This window comes from Glycine soja, chromosome 15 (genome assembly GCF_004193775.1).
Source record: "Glycine soja cultivar W05 chromosome 15, ASM419377v2, whole genome shotgun sequence".
Classification (NCBI taxonomy): domain Eukaryota; kingdom Viridiplantae; phylum Streptophyta; class Magnoliopsida; order Fabales; family Fabaceae; genus Glycine; species Glycine soja.
The window spans coordinates 27,508,659-27,531,302 of NC_041016.1; the positions used below are offsets into that span (position 1 = coordinate 27,508,659).

A 22,644-nucleotide genomic window follows, 5' to 3' on the forward strand; every position below is an offset into this window, starting at 1 on the left:
TTCTGAGCAGCTTCTTCTCCAATATTTTTATGAAGGACTCAGTAACATGGAGAGAAGTATGATAGATGCTGCCAGTGGTGGAGCCCTTGGAGACATGACCCCTGCTGAAGCCAGAAATTTAATTGAGAAGATGGCTTCAAACTCCCAGCAATTTAGTGCCAGAAATGATGATATTGTCATTAGAGGAGTGCATGAAGTAGCCACGAATTCATCTTCATCAGCTGAGACTAAGAAGCTTGAAGGTAAACTAGATGCCTTGGTTAACCTGGTAATCCAACTGGCCATGAATAAAAAATCTGCACCTGTCACTAGACTCTGTGGTTTATGCTCCTCTGCCGACCACCACACAGACCTTTGCCCTTCTATGCAACAATCTGAAGCAATTGAACAGCCTGAAGCTTATGCTGCAAACATCTACAATAGACCTCCTTAACCTCAGCAGCAAAATCAGCCACAACAAAACAATTATGACCTCTCCAACCATAGGTACAATCCCAGGTGGAAGAATCATCCCAACCTTAGATGGTCAAATCCTTCACAACAACAGCAACAACAACAACAACCTTATTTTCAGAATGCTGCAGGTCCAAGCAGACCATACGTTCCTCCACCAATTCGGCAACAACAACAACAACAGCAACAACCCCAGAAACAGCAAACGGTTGAGGCTCCTCCACAACCTTCCCTTGAAGAACTTGTGAGACAAATGACTATGCAAAACATGCAGTTTCAACAAGAGACCAGAGCCTCCATTCAGAGCTTAACTAATCAGATGGGACAATTGGCAACATAGTTAAATCAACAACAATCCCAAAATTCTAATAGATTACCTTCTCAATCTGTCCAGAATCCCAAAAATGTGAGTGCCATTACATTGAGGTCGGGAAAGCAGTGTCAAGGACCTCAACCAGCAACATCTTCCTCATCCACAAATGAACCTGCCCAACTTCACTCTACTCCAGAAAAAGATGATGACAAAAATTTAAAGAGTAAGTTACCTAACAATTTCTATGCAGGTGAATCTTCCACTGGTAATTCTGATTTACAGAAGCAGCATATCCCTCTTCCATTCTCTCCAAGAGCAATTTCCAACAAAAAAATGGAAGAGGCAGAGAAGGAGATATTGGAAACATTTAGAAAAAAAGAGGTAAACATACCTCTACTAGATGCAATAAAGCAAATTCCAAGATATGCTAAATTCTTGAAGGAGTTGTGCACTAATAAGCGGAAGCTTAAAGGAAGTGAAAGAATTAGTATGAGCATAAATGTCTCCGTATTGATTGGTAAATCTGTTCCCCAAATCCCTAAAAAATGTAAAGATCCAGGTACATTCAGCATACCTTGTATTATAGGGAACAATAAGTTTGACAATGCCATGCTAGATTTAGGAGCTTCTTTTAGTGTTATGCCTCTGTCTATTTTTAATTCTCTATCTCTTGGTCCTTCGTAGTCAACTGATGTGGTAATTCATTTAGCTAATAGAAGTGTTGCCTATCCTGTTGGTTTCATAGAGGATGTCTTAGTTAAAGTTGGTGAACTGATTTTCCCTGTTGATTTTTATATTTTGAATATGGAGGAGGGATTTTCTCAAGGATCAGTTCCCATCATTCTAGGCAGACCTTTTATGAAAACTGCTAGAACTAAGATAGATGTATATGCAGGCACACTATCTATGGAGTTTGGTGATATAACTGTTCATTTTAATATTCTTGATGCTATGAAACACCCATCTAAAGATCTTTTTGTATTTCGCGCTGAAATAATTGACCATATTGTTGATGAATACATGACTAATCTTCATTCTAGTATGCATGCATGTCACTCTTCATGCATTGAATATGAATTTGTACTTGATCATATGGTTGAATTTGATGCTGAGAGTGAATCTGAAATTGATATTGATTACATGTCTGGTGATGTTTTACCTCTTGAGATTGATTTTCTAGAGTTAGATAGAACTAACCATGTTTCAGGAAGTACACATACCTCTGACTTTCTTTATGAGGTACAGGCTGAGAAACCATCTCTTTCTACCATTATCCATCCGCCCACACCAGAATCGAAGCCTCTGCCATCAAATTTAAAATATGCTTACTTAGATGATAGCTGTCATACCCTAATTTCGTCCGGGGACTATTGCTTGATGACATGCAACCTTTGATTGACCGCTTTGAAGTACTTAGTACCCTTTGTTGCACAATATGTGAAGTCCCGAGACGCGCCGGAAATCAAAAGAAAGCATGGTTATGCGATCTGTGAAATTCCGTAATGTGGCGGAAATCAAAAGGAAGTATTGTTACGCAATCCGTGAGTTTCCGTAACTTCTTCAAAAGCTAAAAAAGAGTAAATATATGATTCATAAGGTTCCGTAGCCTTACGGAAAGATAATGAGTATCATTACAAAATTTGTAAAGTTTTGTAACGTTATGGAAAAAGAATCACAAAAAAGCAAAGGGGGGTGCATTTAGTAAAAAAAAAAGGGGTGCAAATAGCAACCAGGCCCACATGGGCCTTCCAGATTCTTCCTCCAGAAGGTGGTTGCTTCTGGAGGAAGCAACCTAGCTCGCCTGGGCGAGCTGGGTGGCAAGCTCCTCCCCTATTTTGCTGTAAATAGGGGGAGGAATGAAGAGGGAGGGGGTTCAGCCTTCTTGGCACTTCGTATTCTCTTAAAATTGTTGAGGAAAATTGTTTCCGTGAAGAAAATGCAAGCTGATGCGCTTCTGTAACATTTCCGTGGGTAATTACGCGAAGATTTTCAACCGTTCTTCAACATTCATCGTTCGTTCTTCGTTTTCTTCGGTCTTCAACTGGTAAGTACCCCAAAACCGAGCTTTTCAATTCATTCTATGTACCCTTGGTGGTCCCCATTTGTTTCATGTACTTTTATTCTCATTTTCATTTACTTTTCATACCCCCTTTTGACGTGCTTCAGTCATTTATTTAAGTCATTTCTTGTCTAATCAAAAAATAAAATAAATTTCCATCGATCATTTGATTTGTAATATCCGTTAATTTCTGTTAAAATGAATTCCGACCGTTCAGTCGTGCCGTAACCACGTTGGAAATCAAAAAAGAGGTAAAAAATTAATATAATGATCAAAAAAATACCTTTTAGTAAAATGAAGCGGAAAAATCAATCGGACGTTTTCTCTTTGGGATTTCTCATTCTTAATCGAATTGACTAATAACTAAAGTGAAACTAAGGCAAAAATCAACTCGCCTAGTCAAGCTCGTCCACAAAAAAGTCACTAAAAAGGGTTTGAAAGTTTATCATCTCAGTTTTCCTTATCAAGTAAATGGATCATTTTTAAGGTCCAACGCCTTAAAATGATCACCTTTCAAGTAAAAAAGAATCGCTTGATTCACTCTTAAGAAAGAACTACGTAGGTCTGATTTCCTCTTCGATAGAGGGTACGTAGGAGCAAGAGCCCCGCTTTTGTCGACCTCAAAAAATAAAAAGAAATAAAGTTAAGGTAACACAATTTCACAATTCTAAAAAATAGGATGTTTTCCTTTGAGACAAACGTGAGAGGTGCTAATACCTTCCTCAAACGGAAATACAACTCCCGAACTTAGAATTTTCGTTTTGACCGGTTTCCTTCGGTTTTTCCGACGTTTTCCACAAATAAACGTTGGTGACGACTCTGTGCATCTTTCCTCCTTTGGAAGACGCACCCGTGAGCCGAGCCTCGCACGCCCGCAAAAGGGCATGTTGCGACAATATCAAATGTTTTCCAGTAATTATATCTGCCTCCCTTGCTGATGAGCAAGAGGAGAAGTTGTTATCAGTTCTCAAGAAGCATAAGAAGGCTATAGGCTGGACCCTGGCAGACATTTTTGGTATTAGCCCATCCACATGTATGCATCGAATAAATTTAGAGGATGGGACTAAATCAGTAAGACAGCCACAGAGAAGACTCAACCTGGTGATTCTTGATGTAGTGAAGAAGGTGGTAACGAAGCTTTTGCAAGCTGGAATCATTTATCCTATCTCTGACAGGCAATGGGTGAGTCCCGTCCAAGTAGTCCCGAAGAAAACCAGCCTCACCGTGATAAAAAATGAGAAGGAGGAGTTGATTCCTACTCAGGTGCAGAACAGTTGGAGAGTCTGCATCGACTATAGTGATGCAATCCTACTCCGCAAGGGCATTGGATAGAAAAACTCCAAGTAGATTGGGCCAGAGATGCAAGAGAAGGCCCTAGGGTTCTTATGAGCCTTAGGGTAGATTTCAGGCCCATGGGCTAAGTACGAGCCCGCTTATCTTTGTAAATATTAGATTAAGGTTTCATTATTTTTGGGCCTTGTATTTAGGGCTCCATAATGTAGGTAGGGTACCCTAGAAATATAGGATTTTTCAGCCCTTGTATTTTAGGGCACCTAGACTAGTTTTTGTATTAGGGGTAGTTTTGTAATTTCACATGCACTAAGTGGATATTTGATGTGTGTGGTTGGAAATAAATTTAATTGAATTGGTAGAAGCCCAATCCAATTAAATTTTAGAGGGGGAGGTGAGCATTTGCTTACTACACCCCATTGCCACATCATATAGTCACACTTTGTGCATGTCCTTCATGCTTTTCATGCCTCATGACACCTAAGCACACTTAGTGGAGAATCTTGGAATTGATCTTGGATTAGTGGGCTGAACCATAACTAAAATTCACTAATCATAATTAGTGAAATTTTGGCTCCAAAGTTTGGCTCCACAAATTCAATTTCAAATTCAAGTGAAATTTGAATTTCCCTCCAATTTTGTGTGACACTTAGGCTATAAATAGAGGTCATGTGTGTGCATTTTTTTCAACTTTGATGATTTGAATATTAAACTTCAGATTTCAAAGCTCATTTAGAGCACAAAATTTCGTGCTCTTCTCTCCCTCTCCCTTCATTCATCTCCTTCTTCCTCCAAGCTCTTATCCATGGCCTCCTATGGTGGTGAGCTTCTTCTAGACTCATCTTCTCCTTGAAGTGGCGTCTCCTCTCTCTTTCCCTTTCTCCATTCCGCTGCCATTCATCTTCCAAGAAGCAAAGGAATCCATTGATGAAGAAGATCCTAGGCCTACAAGCTCCAATGGAGCTTGCATCATGTGGTATCAAGAGCATCTTCATCTAGGTGATGTTCTTTTGCTTCCTCTATCTTTTTGTTCGGTGAATTCTCTTTAATTCATTGTTCTTCATCTTATTCTCCATGTATATCCTCCATTGTCTTGTGGTTTGGTGCTGTTTAGAGTAGATTCAAAAAAAATAAACCGATTAAATCTTAGATCTACACTTGTTCTTGCATTTCTATGGTTCAAATTTTGTAGATCTACACTTGAATCTTGTTTTTGTGTTGATTTTAGGTTCTATCATTTTTCATTCATAATATTCATGTGCTGAACCTTAGATCTAAATTTTCTTCCAAAATATTGATTAGAAAAAAAAAACACAAAAATCTAAGTGTAAATCACTTAATCCATGTTGTCTTAGAGTCATGTTTAGTCATAGTAATTGTCACATTATGTTCTAAGTTTGTGTTGAATTTTTATTTTGTTGATTGAATTCTAGATACATTTGTTCATGTATTCTTGTCATTCTTAGCCTATGTTTTTAATTTTGAGTCTAATTCATGCATGTTATTTAGTTCATAACATGTTCTAAATCAATTCCTAGAAGTAGTCTTGTTGTTGAACTCTTTTTTGTTTTCTAAGATTCCTACATGATGCCTATGATGAAGTTGAGTTGTGGTGCTGAGTTGTGGCTGGATTTGTGAATCAAAATAAGTCTTAAGCTCTCTTTAATTGTGTTATTCAAGATAATTGAGCATAAGCAAACACAAATTGTAACTATCCAAGCCTTAAGCAACATAAACACTACTCTTGATTTCTAGGCTGAAATCGCTGGTGCTTGCAGCTTGAACATACGAACTTGTATAAATTACTGGGAATTGGTAACTACGTTTTTTGAGCTGAAACTTTTACTGAATTTTCTAGACATCTGGAAAAAAATTATAAAAAAAGAATCAAGCGATTTGGAATAAAGAAAAAAATAATAAAAATCTCACAAGTTGGCAGAAAAATCAGTGTCCAGGAAAAAAAAAGAAAAGTGAAAGGAAAGTGTGCTTGTTGTTTTGGCTCAAAATTTGTTCTATAATTGGTGCATATTTTATACCAATCCTAGTTCTGAAATTTCAATTGAACATTATTGTGAAAACAAGTGCCAAAACTAGAGGTTTCTTGAGTCTTTTTTTTTTAGAGTTTTTCTACTCTACTCTAGAGCCATTCTAGGTTTCTCTTTGAGTCCTAGCTTGCTTTTTGTGCTTTTCATTGCTTTAATTGTTGAATAATCCTTGGAAATTTGTCTTGTTAAAACTCTATTGGTTTAGCTTTCATTTCATTTTTTTTTTGTCTTTGGTTATTGCTTGTCTCTTTGTTTCCTTGCTTGTGAGTTGCCATATAGGGAATTGGAAAGGAGGATTGGTGCCATATCTTGAAGAATTTGAGTCAAGAAGCAAGGGGCCAACCACCTTAAGAGCTATTGGACTAAGAAGCACTCCAAATTGAGTGAAACACTAAAGAGAGAATAGCCACCACAATTGAGGACTTTTTTCTTTGTAATTTTGTAATTGGCAATTTGCTTTGCTTTCAAATTTTGTAACAAAAAGGCCTTTCATTGGAAGTAAGTTGGGAGCCTCCGCTAGGTCACCCTACTTCCATTTGTGTGTAATAATTTTAGGCAATTTCCCCTTAGGATAGTGAGTGTTTTGTTGGGAACCTTAAATGAGGTCATCCAAACACTCTTAGGATCCGCCTAGTTTGCATTTCTTGCACTTTAATTTCTTGCTTATTTTCATAGCTTATTTCCTTTACCCTCCATTGTCAAACTGCCTAGATAGCTTGCCTTTTACTAATTAGTTTTTACCTTATCTTTCACACCTCTTTTAGTGTTTATTTTGGCTAGTTTCAACCATAGTTTATTTTACCTTTTGTTTTCAAACCCCCAACAAGAAAGAACCATAACTTAGGAACCAACATGAGTCTTCATTCTTCATCTAGTGTTAATGGTGAGGGTTCTACTCCTAAGGACCCCTTGTATAAGATATTAGATGAGTTGAGATCCCTTAAGTTGTGGAAAGAAAAACAAGAGAGAAAAGAAAAAGGTAAAAAAAAGAGTGGAAGAAATAAGTCAAGATGAAAGAAAGAAAATAAGAGAGGAAGAAAGAAGAAAAATAATGAAAGAAATGAAAAGAGAAAAACATGTCTCCTATAGTAGTCATAACTCTTGCAAGAGCCTAAGTGAAGAACTTCGTGACTATTATGAAGGAAGGCATAGGTCACATCTTAGACCTCACTCCCATAGGAGAGAAAATGAAAGAAAGCCTCAAGAGGTTAACATTAAACTCCCATACTTCCATGGGAAGGACAATGTAGAGGCCAATTTAGATTGGGAAATAAGGGTAGAGCAACAACTTAAAAGGAAGTCTACTTCAAAATCTTATGGCTCTCACTCTTATCCAAAGAAAGACCAAGGTCAAGGAATCTTAGGGGTGAGACCTTCTAAGCCCAAAGATGATAAGGGGAAGACAATAGAAAAGCAACCCCTTAAGGCCAGTATGCAAGAGAAGACTAGCTCCATGAAGTGCTTTAAATGTCTTGGAAGAGGACACATTACTTCTCAATGCCCCACCAAGAAAACCATGATTATGAGGGGCCAAGACATTTATAGTAGCCAAGATGAGGCTACTACTTCACCTTCCTCTAGTAAAAGTGAAGAAGCAAAAGGGGAAGAATCTAGTGAAGAGATCTACCCCCAAGAAGAAGGACAACCTTTAATGGTTAAGGAGGAGTGTAAGGAGGTAAGTGTCTCCTCCAAGAGGTTAGCTAAGAAGGAAAGACATTTTGAAATAAAGACAAATATTAAAGAAATTTCCCTTCTTAGACAACCTCCACATTTTCTCCTTTTTAAAAAGACACTTGTTAGCATTGCCACATCTCTTAGGCTTGAGTTTATTCCTCAAGTAAAGGAGTTGTTGGATGAGGGTTTGGTTCGCAAGAGATTAAATCCTTGTGCTTTGTTGGTGCCCAAAATAGGTATTATTAGGCACCAAATCCCTAAAATAGGTGGTGTGATGAATGCTTTGGGTGGTGCAACACTCTTTTGTAAAATTACTCATGCACCCAACATCTTCATGATTTGTGTACATAGGGACTCATTAGGTAGGTTTGTTCTTATTTTTAGTTTCAATACAAACTTAGGCACTCATATGGGACACCTTAGGTTTGTCATACTTTTTGGTAGGAATAATCAACATGAAAATACAGAAAAAGGTATGTTCTATTGCTTTACTTTTCTTAATTTTTTAAATTGTGATCAAAGGGTTCCCATGAACCCTAAGAGAATAAAGGTCATTCCTGAGTGGCCCGCTCCACCAAGTGTAAGAAAAATTTGGGGCTTCCAAGACTTAACAAACTTTTACAAAAGGTTTGCCCCATATTTTTCTATACTTGTAGCACCACTCATTGAGTTGGTGAGGAACCATGTTTCTTCATGGGAAGATGCCCAGGAAATGAGTTTTCAGACCTTACCTTACTTCAACATACTAAACACCACTAATACATATGTTTTTGTTCTTTTTACAGGTGTTAAGGGAAGGAGCCCAGAGTATCAAGAACCTCAGGATTTGAGGTCAAATCCTTTTCAAGGGGGAGGGAATGATGCAATCCTACTCCGCAAGGGCATTGGATAGAAAAACTCCAAGTAGATTGGGCCAGAGATGCAAGAGAAGGCCCTAGGGTTCTTATGAGCCTTAGGGTAGATTTCAGGCCCATGGGCTAAGTACGAGCCCGCTTATCTTTGTAAATATTAGATTAAGGTTTCATTATTTTTGGGCCTTGTATTTAGGGCTCCATAATGTAGGTAGGGTACCCTAGAAATATAGGATTTTTCAGCCCTTGTATTTTAGGGCACCTAGACTTGTTTTTGTATTAGGGGTAGTTTTGTAATTTCACATGCACTAAGTGGATATTTGATGTGTGTGGTTGGAAATAAATTTAATTGAATTGGTAGAAGCCCAATCCAATTAAATTTTAGAGGGGGAGGTGAGCATTTGCTTACTACACCCCATTGCCACATCATATAGTCACACTTTGTGCATGTCCTTCATGCTTTTCATGCCTCATGACACCTAAGCACACTTAGTGGAGAATCTTGGAATTGATCTTGGATTAGTGGGCTGAACCATAACTAAAATTCACTAATCATAATTAGTGAAATTTTGGCTCCAAAGTTTGGCTCCACAAATTCAATTTCAAATTCAAGTGAAATTTGAATTTCCCTCCAATTTTGTGTGACACTTAGGCTATAAATAGAGGTCATGTGTGTGCATTTTTTTCAACTTTGATGATTTGAATATTAAACTTCAGATTTCAAAGCTCATTTAGAGCACAAAATTTCGTGCTCTTCTCTCCCTCTCCCTTCATTCATCTCCTTCTTCCTCCAAGCTCTTATCCATGGCCTCCTATGGTGGTGAGCTTCTTCTAGACTCATCTTCTCCTTGAAGTGGCGTCTCCTCTCTCTTTCCCTTTCTCCATTCCGCTGCCATTCATCTTCCAAGAAGCAAAGGAATCCATTGATGAAGAAGATCCTAGGCCTACAAGCTCCAATGGAGCTTGCATCATATAGGAGGCTGAACCAGCTTACCAAAAAGGACCATTTTCCCTTACCATTCATTGACTAGATGCTTGAACGCCTGGCAGGTAAATCTCACTACTATTTCCTTGATGGTTTTTCTGGTTATATACAAATCACTATTGCTCTTGAGGATCAGGAAAAGACCACATTCACCTGCCCCTTTGGCACTTTTGCCTATAGGAGGATGTCTTTTAGCCTGTGCAATGCCCCTGGTACCTTCCAGCGGTGCATGATCCGTATTTTTAGTGATTTTTTAGAAAATTTCATAGAGGTGTTTATGGATGAGTTCATTGTATATGGATCCTCTTTTGATATTTGTTTGGATAGTTTGGAAAAGGTTTTGAATAGATGCACTGAAACTAACCTTGTTCTAAATTTTGAAAAATGTCATTTTATGGTTGAGCAAGGTATAGTTTTAGGCCACATTATTTCCAATAAGGGCATTGAAGTAAATCTTGCAAAAATTTATGTTATTTCACAATTGCCTTACCCCTCTTGCGTGCAAGAGGTGCGTTCTTTTCTTGGTTATGCAGGATTCTACAGGCGCTTTATAAGAGATTTTAGCAAAGTAGCCATTCCATTATCCAACTTGTTGCAAAAGGAGGTGGAGTTTGACTTTAATGATAAATGCAAAGAGACTTTTGATTGCTTCAAAAGAGAACTGACTACCACCCCCATCATCCAAGCACCCGACTGGACAGCCCCTTTTGAGCTTATGTGTGATGCATCAAATTATGCATTGGGGGATGTCCTTGCTCAGAAAATTGATAAATTGCCTGGGGTGATATATTATGCTTTTAGGACTTTAGATGTTGCCTAAGTGAATTATACTACTACTGAGAAAAAGCTACTAGCCATAGTTTTTGCTCTTGAAAACTTTCGTTCTTATTTGCTTGGTACTCGCATTATTGTTTATACTGACCATGCAGCTCTAAAGTACTTGTTGAAGAAGGCTGATTCAAAGCCTAGATTGATCCGATGGATGCTCTGGCTCCAAGAGTTTGACTTGGAGATCCGTGATAGGAGTGGAGCACAAAATTTAGTTGCTGATCATTTGAGTCGGATCGAACGTGTGTCTGATGAGGATTCACCCATTCGGGATGATTTCTCGAATGATCATTTGTATATACTATATAGTATTTCTGATTCTTTTTCTACTCCCTGGTTTGCTAACATTGTCAATTATTTAGTTGCTTCTGTTTTTCCTCCCTTAGCATCTAAAGCTCAAAAAGATGAAATTAAAAGTGATGCTAAGAATTTTATTTGGGAGGATCCCTACTTGTGGAAATTGTGCAGTGATCAGGTCATTAGACAATGCATTCCAGCTCATGAGACTGACTCAGTCCTGTGGTTTTGTCATTCTTTCGCACCGGGAGGTCATCTGGGAGTTCAAAGGACAACTCAAAAAGTGCTTGACTGTGGCTTTTATTGGCCCACCATCTTTAAAGATGCGTGGAAGATTTGTAGCACTTGTGAGCAGTGTCAGAGAGCAGGAAGTGCACTTACATGGCGACAACAAATGCCTCAGCAACCTATGCTATTATGTGAGGTGTTTGATGTTTGGGGCATAGATTTCATGGGCCTTTTTCCTGTCTCTTTTGGTTATGTTTACATTCTCCTTGCAATTGATTATGTTTCAAAATGGGTGGAAACCAAGCCCACTAGAACTAATGATGGTAAGGTTGTTGCAGATTTTGTTAGATCTAATCTATTTTGCAAGTTTGGAGTACCTAAAGCAATCGTTAGTGATCAAGGAACCCATTTTTGCAACAAATCAATGCATGCCTTGCTTAAAAAGTACGGGGTTGTACACAGGGTATCCACACCATACCACCCCCAAACCAATGGACAGGCAGAAATTTCTAACAGGGAGATCAAGAGAATTTTAGAGAAGATTGTGCAGCCAAGTAGGAAAGATTGGAGTACCAGGCTTGATGATGCTCTTTGGGCACATCGGACTACCTACAAAGCACCCATAGGAATGTCTCCTTATCGGGTTGTCTTTGGAAAGGCATGTCATCTTCCAGTGGAGATTGAGCACAAAGCATATTGGGCAGTGAAGACCTGCAACTTCTCTATGGATCAAGCTGGTGAGGAAAGAAAGTTGCAACTGAGTGAGATAGATGAGATCCGCCTAGAAGCGTACAAGAATGCCAAGTTCTACAAAGAAAAGACCAAGAAGTTCCATGATATCATGATAATTAAGAAGGACTTCATGGTTGGGCAAAAAGTGTTATTGTATAATTCTAGGCTTGGACTCATGAGTGGTAAGTTGAGGTCTAAGTGGATTGGTCCTTTTGTTGTTACTAATGTTTTTCCTTATGGTACAGTTGAGATCAAAAGCGACTCCACAAACAAGAGCTTCAAGGTCAATGGACACCGACTTAAGCCATTCCTCACAAACCCTTCTTTAGTGGATGTAGTGGTGGAAGAGACTTCCTTACTCCACCCTACTCTTCCTCCACCATGACTTAGGGTGTTTTTCTTTTCCTATCTCCTTCTTTACTTTTATTACATTTGTCCGATTCTATTTGATGGTTTAATTGCTTTTAATCTTTTACTTGTGCTACATTGAGGACAATGTGTTGTTTAAGTATGGGGGGAGTGTTCTTTGGTTTGGCTAGTTTTGTTAGTTTTGTTAATTTTGTTAGTTGTGTTAAATTTGTTAATTTTGTTAGTTTTGTTGGGTTTCTAGTTTAATATTTTAGGACAATTCTGTTTGCATGTACAACTTTCCATATTTTTCTTTGAATTATAGGATATGTTCAAGTAATGGGTAATTGTTTTGAAAATAAAAGTCGCTTGACATTTTGTGATTTGAAGTCCTTGTTTTTCCTCTACATGTCATGATAGTTTTGAAAGCTCAATTTGGAAGTGATAAGTTTACCTTTGTGAGAATTTGAGCCATCATCATAATCATTTGGTGTGTTTTGCCCCATTGATTGCTTGCACAATAGCCTTGGCTTGATTCTTGTTGATGCTTCCTAATTCACATGCATATTTGGAAATGATTTAGGCAATTTTGTTCTAATAAGCCTCTAGCCAAATGGACTTACCTTGAATTAATCCCTTTGATAGCCCTTTGAGCCTATGTTTCCCTTTCTTTGTTTTTAAGCTCATTACAAGCCTTAAGTGAAAGACCATGATCTCACCTTAACCTTAAGGAATTTTGGAGCTTTGGAATTGTTTTGGGAATAAGTGTGGGGGGTTTTGTTGGATAACATATTTCGTTGGCTATGCTTCATGATGTATTTTGGGCCATACTTGATGTACATTGTATACTGGTTAAATGTTGGACATGCTGAATGATATGCTATTTCTCAAATGCTATAGTGCAAAAAAATAAATTAGTTGAATCAATTCGAGAAAAAGAAAAAGAAAGCAATAAAGTTGAGTGTATAATATCTTAAATGGAAAAAGAATGATGAGACTCTTGGCTCTACTCTTTGCGTTTAAATTTTATCTTTTGGTTTTCTTATTTTTTTCTTAATATGCACTTATTCCCCATTGCTCCTCTATTCCTTTGGGATTTAGCTACTTATTCCATATTTTTCCCTACCTTGTCCTTGGCCCCATTACAACATTAAAAGACCTTTTGATCCTCATGTGCTTGTGTTTATGGGTTGATTGTCAATTTTAGAATCTTGCCAAGTTTATGTGGTGTTGGTTTTCATGGGTGCTTTGAGGGTAAATAGTAGCCTAGACACTTGAGAGATAGAGTGTATATCTTGTGAGGCTTTATCACTTTTCATTCTTGAGCTGATAAATTATTTTGCCATGATTGGGTTGCTTGGATGATTTTCACAAATGTCTTGACTCTTTGGATCTCTTCATGTTTGATGTTACCCATTTTTTTCATTCCTTGAGATTCATTGAGAAATATGTAATTGTTGTTGTGTCTGTTTGTTTCTCTTTAGTGTCTCTGAATTTGTCCCTTGCTTAGTTTTTTTTATTTTGCCCAAGAGTGCAAAAGGCTAAGTGTGAGGGGATTTGATGTGTCATCATTTTCTCATATTTCTTAACCCTTTTTGTTACCATTTTAATTACTTACTAGCCTTAATTGTCAAATTAATTATGCAGCTTTATCATTTGGGCCTACTGGATTAATTTTGTGTTTTTAATTTAATTTCAGGAGAATTATAAGCAATTGGGCTTGAATCCAGAATTGGGCTTAGGCTTGAATCCAAAATTAGGTTTGGACTTGAAGAAAGCAGACTATTTTAGTCAATCAAATTTTACCTTATCTAGATATTATTCAAATTTGATCTCATCTAAATATTATTTCATCTAGATCTTATCTTATCTTATCTAGATTTTATTTTATTTATGAGCTTGGATTTAAAACAAATTTGTAAGCTTTGGGGCTGAAAACTATATAACAGCACCAAGGTTCTAGTTTAGGCTCTCTTCTCTCTCTCTCTCTCTCTCTCTCTCTCTCTCTCTCTTTTGTTTTAGTTTTACAGTGCTACTCTCAATTCGTTTTAGTCTCTTTTTCGTTTTTGAAGAGTAATTCTAGTTTTCTTCGTTTTCTACTGATTAATGGAAGGCTAAGTCTCCAGCGTTGTTTTCTCTTGAGGATCAAACACAACTCTCTTTGAGGTTCTATTATTACTATTAAATTCTGATCAATTTTTCCTCTTCACCAATTACTCTGTATTTGTTGCTATTAATCCATTCATGCTTAGTGCTTGATTAATTGCCTCTACGCTTAATTTACGTTCATGCTTAATGATTGTTCATGATTAATTGGTGTATGTGTTGCTTAATCACATAATGAATGCCTTATGTTAAATTTCGCTTAGTAATTTAATTTAGGGTTGGATTAAGTGGTTGAATTGATAAAGGATAATTTCTCGTAACCTAGGATAAGAGACTTGCTTGTGAATCAAGGGGAAACAACGTGTTTTAATTTTGATATTTTTTTTGCTCGCTGTTTAATTTACAAAAACAAACAACCCCCCCCCCCCAATTCGTTACTGTTTTATTACTATTTGTTATGAATGTTCGGTTGACCATTGCTCGTTGGGAGACGACCTAGGATCACTTTCTAGATACTGCATTTTTAATGTTTATTTGATTCGGGTACGGCCTCGATCAATCATGCTTATGATCTTTAGGTGGAGGGGTGCCAACATAGTTGGGATGTCTTCATCCTATTTTGAAGCATAGTCACTACGGCCTTTATATTAAAAAAACATAGTTGGGATATTAATTAATCTCTTACCTTAAATAAAAAAATGATTTTTTAATGTCATTAACTTATACATTAGTTGAAACTAAATTGTTAAATGATATAAAAAAAAGATACTAGACACCAAATGTAGTAAATGAATTTAGCTTTAGCCCATTCCATACATAGAATCTCAAAGCTCCACAAGACAAAAAATCTATATTTTTATACTAACTAAAACTTATTTTTCTTATGAGAATTGAGTCAAGCGGCTAATTAACATCCCTTTCCTATATATAACATTCACAATTTTTGTGTAACAAAATAATTTTACATTTATTTTAAATTTAACATCAATTCACTATAGCATAATATATAATTAATGGCTCAAGTAAAATCAAATACTATCCTTATTGTATGTTTGTTGTTTTTCTCATGTTTTGATCTTAAAATCAATTATTTTATGTTTTGTTTTTCTTTGCAAGGAAATACTCAACTAATATATTATTTGTAGATATAGTTAAGTGACTCTTACAATGTTAAGAGTGTTTGAACCTTGCAAAAAAATTGTTGGGTGGGGCAATCTCAATTCTCAAGTGTGAATCCATTTTACATTCAAAGATTGTGAGAAAACTCATAAGAGGTGAACCAAAAAATTAGAATAAATATATAAAAATTAATCAAATCAAGGGGTTAGTAAATTATAGAGGGGACCAAACTTGAATATGTGGGAGACACTAAGGAGAAAAGAAAACCAAAAATAGTTGTATGCTTGAACAGAAAATTCACCATACTATCATTTCTGATTTGAGTCTTTTGTGTAACTATAAACATTTGAGCCAAATAAAAGATAAGAACCAAATTATTTAATACTTTGTGACTAGACACCTCAAGCCTCCAGTGGTACAGCAGATTCAAGTTTTAAGCGGTTTAATCTGACAGTTCCAAGTAAGTACTCTGGCAGCTCTCCTTCTTCTTTTGCCTACAAATATGCCATCAAAAAATATTTGGATTATGTGAGGAGGTTGATGAATCAAAGTTTAGTTTATTCATTCGTTATTATTGCCCACACTCCATTACCATGTAATAGATGTGGACATACTTTAATACAAGGAATCAAATACGCCTACTCTGTGTGGCCATTCTTTCTCATGATATTTACTTAATGATTCTCAGCTAAAATAACTTATGAAACAAAAAGTATGGACACAAAAAATTTAAAATGCTAGTTTCATAATTTGACTTTTGGAAAAGAGATATGACTATTGTTAATACTGATAAAAGAATATCTTAGATTTGGAAACAATTTTCATAAAATTCTTATTCTATTGGGAGTTTATTATTAATACATCAACATATGCTCGACACCTTCCCTATTAGTCATTCATATTTGAGAAAATAGTTGATGCACTGACAGTGTAAAATATTTTTATATAGTCATTCAATCACAACTCACCATGTATCATAAGTTTGTTGACTTTTACAATAACCACCTTAAAAGTCATACCAACGGTGATTTGTGATTAGTTGACAATATAAAATAATTTTAAATATTCAATGCATCACCATTAAACTCTTCATATTTTTCCATTATTTTATTTTTCTTTCCCACCTCTTTGTTTTTTCCCTAATATGTCATTAATGATATATATGTATGTTGTAAAAGGGGTCTATTATCTTCTTATAAATCATGAGTAGGATGCCTGTAGTATGTACATTATTTTTTATATATAATAATATTATAGACATTAGAATTCCCACCAAATACAAGAGCTAAAAAGACCAGAAATATAGATGTGTGTGATAGATGGCATATTTAACACATGCTAAATATGTAAATAGTTATTACTAGAAATTAGCGATGTAGTTACTACAATTTAGGTATTTGATTTATTCTTATGTATTTATGATTTTTTTTTGTACCTTAATATGTGATTATAAATAAGACTCATGTAAACATATATCATGCTACTCAAACATATTCGGATACTCTATAGCTTGAATATGCAACAAAGTTGTGTAATCTCTGCACATATCACTAATCTATACTCCATTTGGAAACCATGAGTAGGGGGACAAAGAGATGTCACATTACACAATCTTATCCCATAAAAAATGTATAGATAAACATCTTTGACCCTAGATCATATGAGCATCCCTTTCCCTAGAAGATACACCAAAGAAGAAATCACATAATTGCACATTCTCCATAAAATCACAAGTCTACTTGAAATGAGCATGGGAAAAAAGGATAGTTTGTCCATAACATTATGACCAAAAGGAACATACCTCTATCAAAATTGCAAGGTCAACAACTAGGCTTGTGACATATCCTAGAACAAGGCCAATGACACTCCTAGCTACAGAGGATGATCCAATATCTACATCTATCTGCATAACACAGAAATTGTAATCAAAGTGGAATCCACTAGAAATTATGACAATGGCAGATAAGTTAAAGGTAAATTGAAGTTCAATTCCATGACCAATTAGCATATTATTGCATGCACACATGATTTAAACAATGTTTAATTAGGAATCTTCAACAATTGGCAAGCTGCAAATTCAAACTTATGTAAAAAGTAAATGGTAAGGTTCCAAGAGTAAGAGCCATTAGTTGATTGAAAGTGAGACTTGAAATTTGCAAAGAAAATCATAGAAAGTTTGGTACACTAAACCACCATTAAAACTATGTTGTATTGTAGTGTAGTTTAACACCACTATTATCATAGTTAGTTTCCCTAAAGGGAGTGTATAGGGTACATGACTCACATATCTATAATTATTTTCAAATGATAAACTAACATGGATGTTAGCTTTCACGAAGAGTGAAAACGTGAAGAGTTGTGTTACTACTATTGTATAATTTAGTCATATAGAAAAAAAAATGGAATTGAGTAAAGGATATTGTGAAGTGAGTAGTTTTATGGTTAGAAAGACCATTCATGTTCATCTATGTCTTTATTAATTCAATAAATAAGGACTATGTTTAGCACACAATTCTCAAATTAACTGTGATAAATTATTTAAGTATGGAGAGATGTGCAATATAAGTTTCAACCGAAAAATTGCACAAGAATTTGATGGGCAAATATGAACCAAGGAATATCATTGAAAAATTCAATACTCTAAATCTCAAACTAATACCAAAGAATATATCCTATACACATAAAGGTAGAAAGTTTAAAATTTGTGCATAATATTAGAATTTTACTCCTTGACTTGCTACTTTAACTTTACCTCAAAAAAATTATCTTGTTTAAAGTATTTACAAGTGACAGCTTTCCCTAGTAGGCAAGCTTTTGTTCCTACAGCTCGCTTGACCATCCAATATCCCTACATCCGTTGAAAACCATTGGTTGCTCAATGCTATACAAAATAAATAAAAAAGGCATATGAATCATCTTAAAGAATCACACACCTCAACTATGCTTGGAATTAATTTGAATCTTGAGTCCCGAAACATGTCATTTCCATCCAAAAACTTAGCCAATAAAGAATCTTTATTTACAGGTCTGTCAGATGCATAATATAGGACCAAGCTGTAGTTTGGTTTAGCTGGAACCTAAGATCAATGGTCAAAATAAAAATATAACTTGATAAACAGATCCATCACTATAAGCATAAAACAAATTTTCCGTTTGCATTAATTTTTATGTACATAATTACATATATTCATGTATACAAAGATCTCTTTAGCTATTGCAATTTGACATTGTTGAGCAACACCTGAGATTGACTAAGAAAAAGTTGAACATATAAAATATTCATAATTTTAACTGAAAAAATTACATCTACAGTTAAAACCATATATTTATGCTTCCTACAGTATTCAATAAGTCAGCCAAGCTTCCAACATTTGTTTCTTGGTCACAGTGAGGAGCATTCATCAATGCACATTTTTAAAATCTACTTTTGTTTTTTGTTAGAGATTTACAACAAATAACATGCCTTTGCATGGTTCATACTATTTATAAGCAAAAGATTATTTGGTAAACTAAAGAACCAGAAAACCAAAAATCATAAGTTGTAAAGCCGTGGTCCAACAAAAATTTATCATGAACATGCTTCTTTCTTGGGATTATCTCACAGTGTGAAGGTCTGGATGGGAATGAATGTATTCCAACCTAACACATTACAATGAGTGGGCCTACAATGATATTGAGAGACCTAGATGAAGGATGTATAATGAAGATGCACAAGGTAATCAATCCTCCTCCCTTACATTTTCTCCCTCCATTTTGTATCTTACCTTTCTTTTATTGCAATTAGGGGGTAACATACTAACTATTAAAAAATTTAACTAACAGAGGATGGTTTGCTTGGCTCTTTGGGACTTGTCCTTATTTCTTTTAAAATATTTCCCTAGTTAGTTCCTAATTCAGCTATGTTGTGATTCCATTTTAAAAGGACACATGATGCCAAAGACCAAAGGATGGTTTTGTGATGCTAACACATTTATTAAACTTCACATCATGGTAAAACATGCATGAAAAACAATGCCAATAATATTGTTACCTGTAGATTGAGTACGAAGACAAATGGGAGATTTTTCCCTGCTTCGGACTGCATTTAGAAAGGAAGGATTATGTAGTGTAATAACTTTTATATAAAACAATTAAGAATCTCAAAATATTGGAATATACAAATGGCATGCTAAGCCATATGGTTGACCTTACACATAATTGTAAAAGGCATGAAATAAACCAAAGTTAAGCTCACAGAACCAAACTAAGGAATGGATATAGTTCCATATTAGAAGAGACACTAATAAGGAAATTAATTCCCATAAAGTCTAATGAGAAATTTAAAAGCTTGAGTTGATTAATGGCTTTGAGAAAATCTTAAATCAATCTCTCTAATCCAAATTGAGAATTGACAAACCTTAATTCATAACAATCTACATGAATTAAAAGAATATAAAAAATCTTACAGTATCAATTTTACCTGAACCAAACTTCTATGGTGTAGTGCAATTCTGTCTATAGATTTGTCGACTTTTAACCAATCAACTGCTATGAGCTTGAGAAGAGGGTCACCTCCAATTACCTGCATGAGATATATCATATGATATCCATGACGTTTAGCCAAAAAAAAATAATAATATATAATGCCCTTTGTCATCACTTTTTCCATAGATTAAGATATAAAGATTTAGTTCTTTCAAATATTGGTGTTTGAATTACCAATATGCCTAAAATGTTATAATGTTTAATCATCGAAAAAAAATTAAGGGACAAACCAAAATTTGATGCTTTACTAATGCTATACTTTGTTAGAGATAGAGGGAGCAACATGAAGACTTAAGCTTGGAGCTTGAAGTTTGAAGAATTTTTGTCTTTTACATGCTCAACTCTTGAGTGGTATTTATATTGATTGTTATATTGAATGTTGAATCTTAGTCCATATCATATCTTTTGTGCATCATGCCTTATTATGAGTGAGGGAGAATAAAATTTCTAAAGATAAAAAATTTCTTCAGAAGGAAAAACTCTCTTTTTTAATCGATTATAGCCTTATTGTAATCAATTACACAAGTTATCTTAAGCTTGTAGAATTATGTCTCATATTGGTTTAACCAATTAAAGTCTTATCATAATCGATTACACAATTGTTTTTGAGATAATGACTGATTTATTCAAGAGTCTCTACTTTAATCGATTACCATGTCATATAATCGATTACTTCCCTTTCTATAAGTGTTTCAGAAGTGAACAAGAACACTTTAATTGATTACTTTGAGTATCTAATTGATTACATTGTTCTTAAGTTCTTTCCAATTTTTGAGAAGAACAATTTAATCGATTAAAATGATAATCTAATCGATTACATCATTGAATTGATTGATTACCTTGTAGATTTAATTGATTACAGCCAGTTATAGTTGTTTTCTCTATAAATAACCAACTTGTGCTATCTCTAACAACACAACATTTTGATCTTTTGAAGAGCTTGGATCACTTGTTGTTATTAGTTAAAGAAAGAAGAGAAGAAAAGTGCTTAGAAACAGTAACTCACAACTTCAAATCTTTTGATTGTGATAAGTGAGTTATGTTACTTTCTTGAGTTCAAGAAGCCACCTTATTCAGTCAAGCAAGGTTTTGTGGAAAGGATTGATCAGGTTGTGTCTATCTTTGACTCCAGTTTTCCGTGTATGGTTTTACCCATGACTTATTTGTGCATGAATTCTGAAAGCAAGCTAGAATAGGTGTTTTTAGTTTGGGCTAAGGGTAGGTTTCTCTTAGGCTCTTATTCACAGAGGACCCTTGTGTTGGGTGCCTAAGTCTCCTTTTTTTGGGTAGGAATCTGTTCATATAAAGGATGAACATTTTTCTTTTTGGCAAAAGAGAATGCAAATCTTTATTCAATCAAATGATCCCGTGCATGGAATACCATTGTTAAAGGTCCTTTTATACCAACTAAAGAAGTGAATGGTGAATTGGTACCTAAAGAATGGGATGAGTTGAAAGATGATAAAAAAGCTAAAAACATCTTAACTTTTGGTTTATCTTTTGATGAATTCTTTCGTACTTCAAGGTGGAAAAGTGCAAAGGAAATTCGGAATAAGCTTGAAGTCACTCATGAAGGCATAGTGGATGTGAGAAGAGCAAGAAAGCACACTCTTGTATCCGAATATGAAGCGTTCTGAATTAAGAATGGATAAACCAAAGATTCACTCATATTGTGAATCATCTCCTTGGTCTGGGAAAATGTTTGAAGATGATGAGCTGAACATCAAGATCCTCAACAGTCTAACAAGAACTTGGGAATCAAAGATTACAACAATCAAGGAATCCAAGGACTTAGCTACAATATATGATGATGGAAGCTCTCATCAGTAAATTGATTGCATATGAACATGAAATGATTCAACAATCTCATGTAGAAGAAATAGAAAAGAAAAGAAAAGGAATTCCACTCAAAGTTAACTCCTCAAAGGAAGATTACAAGGACAGTTCCAACAGTGAGGAAAAGGCAGAGAATTTCAACCTAATGGTAAAGAAGTTTGGAAAATTTCTCAAGTCCAAAGACAAAAAATTCTCTAAATCCTCCATGAAAATTGAGAACAACAACAACAACTTCACATGCTTCAAATGTGGTAACTAAGGTCGCATCAAATTTGAATGTCCTATCTACCTAAGAAAACAAGTTGGTGAAAAGAAAGGAAAGAAGGACAGAAAACAAAAGAAAGCCTACACAGCGTGGGAAGATAATGCATCTACATCCTTCGACTCTTCTAGTGATGAAGAAGTAGCAAATGTATGCTTAATGGGAAAGTCAATGGATGACTCATCAACCATTGAAGAAACTAAGGTAAATCCTAAACTTGAAGAAGTTTTGGAAGCATTTAATGAAATACATGAAGAAGCTCAAAGGCTTGTTGTGTTAAACAAAAAGCTAAAAAGCAATCTAAAATTACATCTCACTAAATTGGCTTCAACTCAGAGTGAGCTGGATAAATTAAAGCAAGAAAATGAGAAAGTTTTTTCAAGCTATAAAGCCCCTAATTGTGATAGTACCTTTACTTCTTTTAACATGGATGATTACAAGTCTTTGCAAATTGAATTTGAAAATCTCAAAAAGGATCACTATGCTGAACTTATGAAGTTGCAAACTGAGCTTTCCTGTCTTAAAGATCGTTTTAGAAAACTAAACAAAGGAAAGAATGATCTCAATCACATGCTCAGTGTGCAAAAGCATACTACTAATAAGACTGGTTTAGGGTATAATAAGCAAACTACCTTTCCAAGAAAACTGAGTTTGTATCCTCAAAAGAAGAACATAGTGCATTCTAAGAAAAATG

General features: G+C 35.3%; 1 protein-coding gene across 1 annotated transcript in view; it reads right to left on the minus strand.

Annotated features, from left to right (window-relative positions):
• Positions 1-15,659: 15,659 nt before the first annotated feature.
• The window catches only part of LOC114386621 (protein ENHANCED DISEASE RESISTANCE 2-like), a 42,213-nt gene continuing 35,228 nt past the window's right edge, over positions 15,660-22,644 (minus strand). The window contains exons 17-22 of the mRNA XM_028346651.1: positions 19,788-19,889; positions 19,359-19,406; positions 18,262-18,405; positions 18,081-18,176; positions 17,130-17,231; positions 15,660-15,822 (exon numbers count right to left, since the gene is read on the minus strand). Coding sequence (XP_028202452.1) covers positions 15,730-15,822; positions 17,130-17,231; positions 18,081-18,176; positions 18,262-18,405; positions 19,359-19,406; positions 19,788-19,889 — 585 coding nt within the window. The 3' untranslated portion in view covers positions 15,660-15,729. The remainder of the gene's footprint in view (positions 15,823-17,129; positions 17,232-18,080; positions 18,177-18,261; positions 18,406-19,358; positions 19,407-19,787; positions 19,890-22,644) is intronic.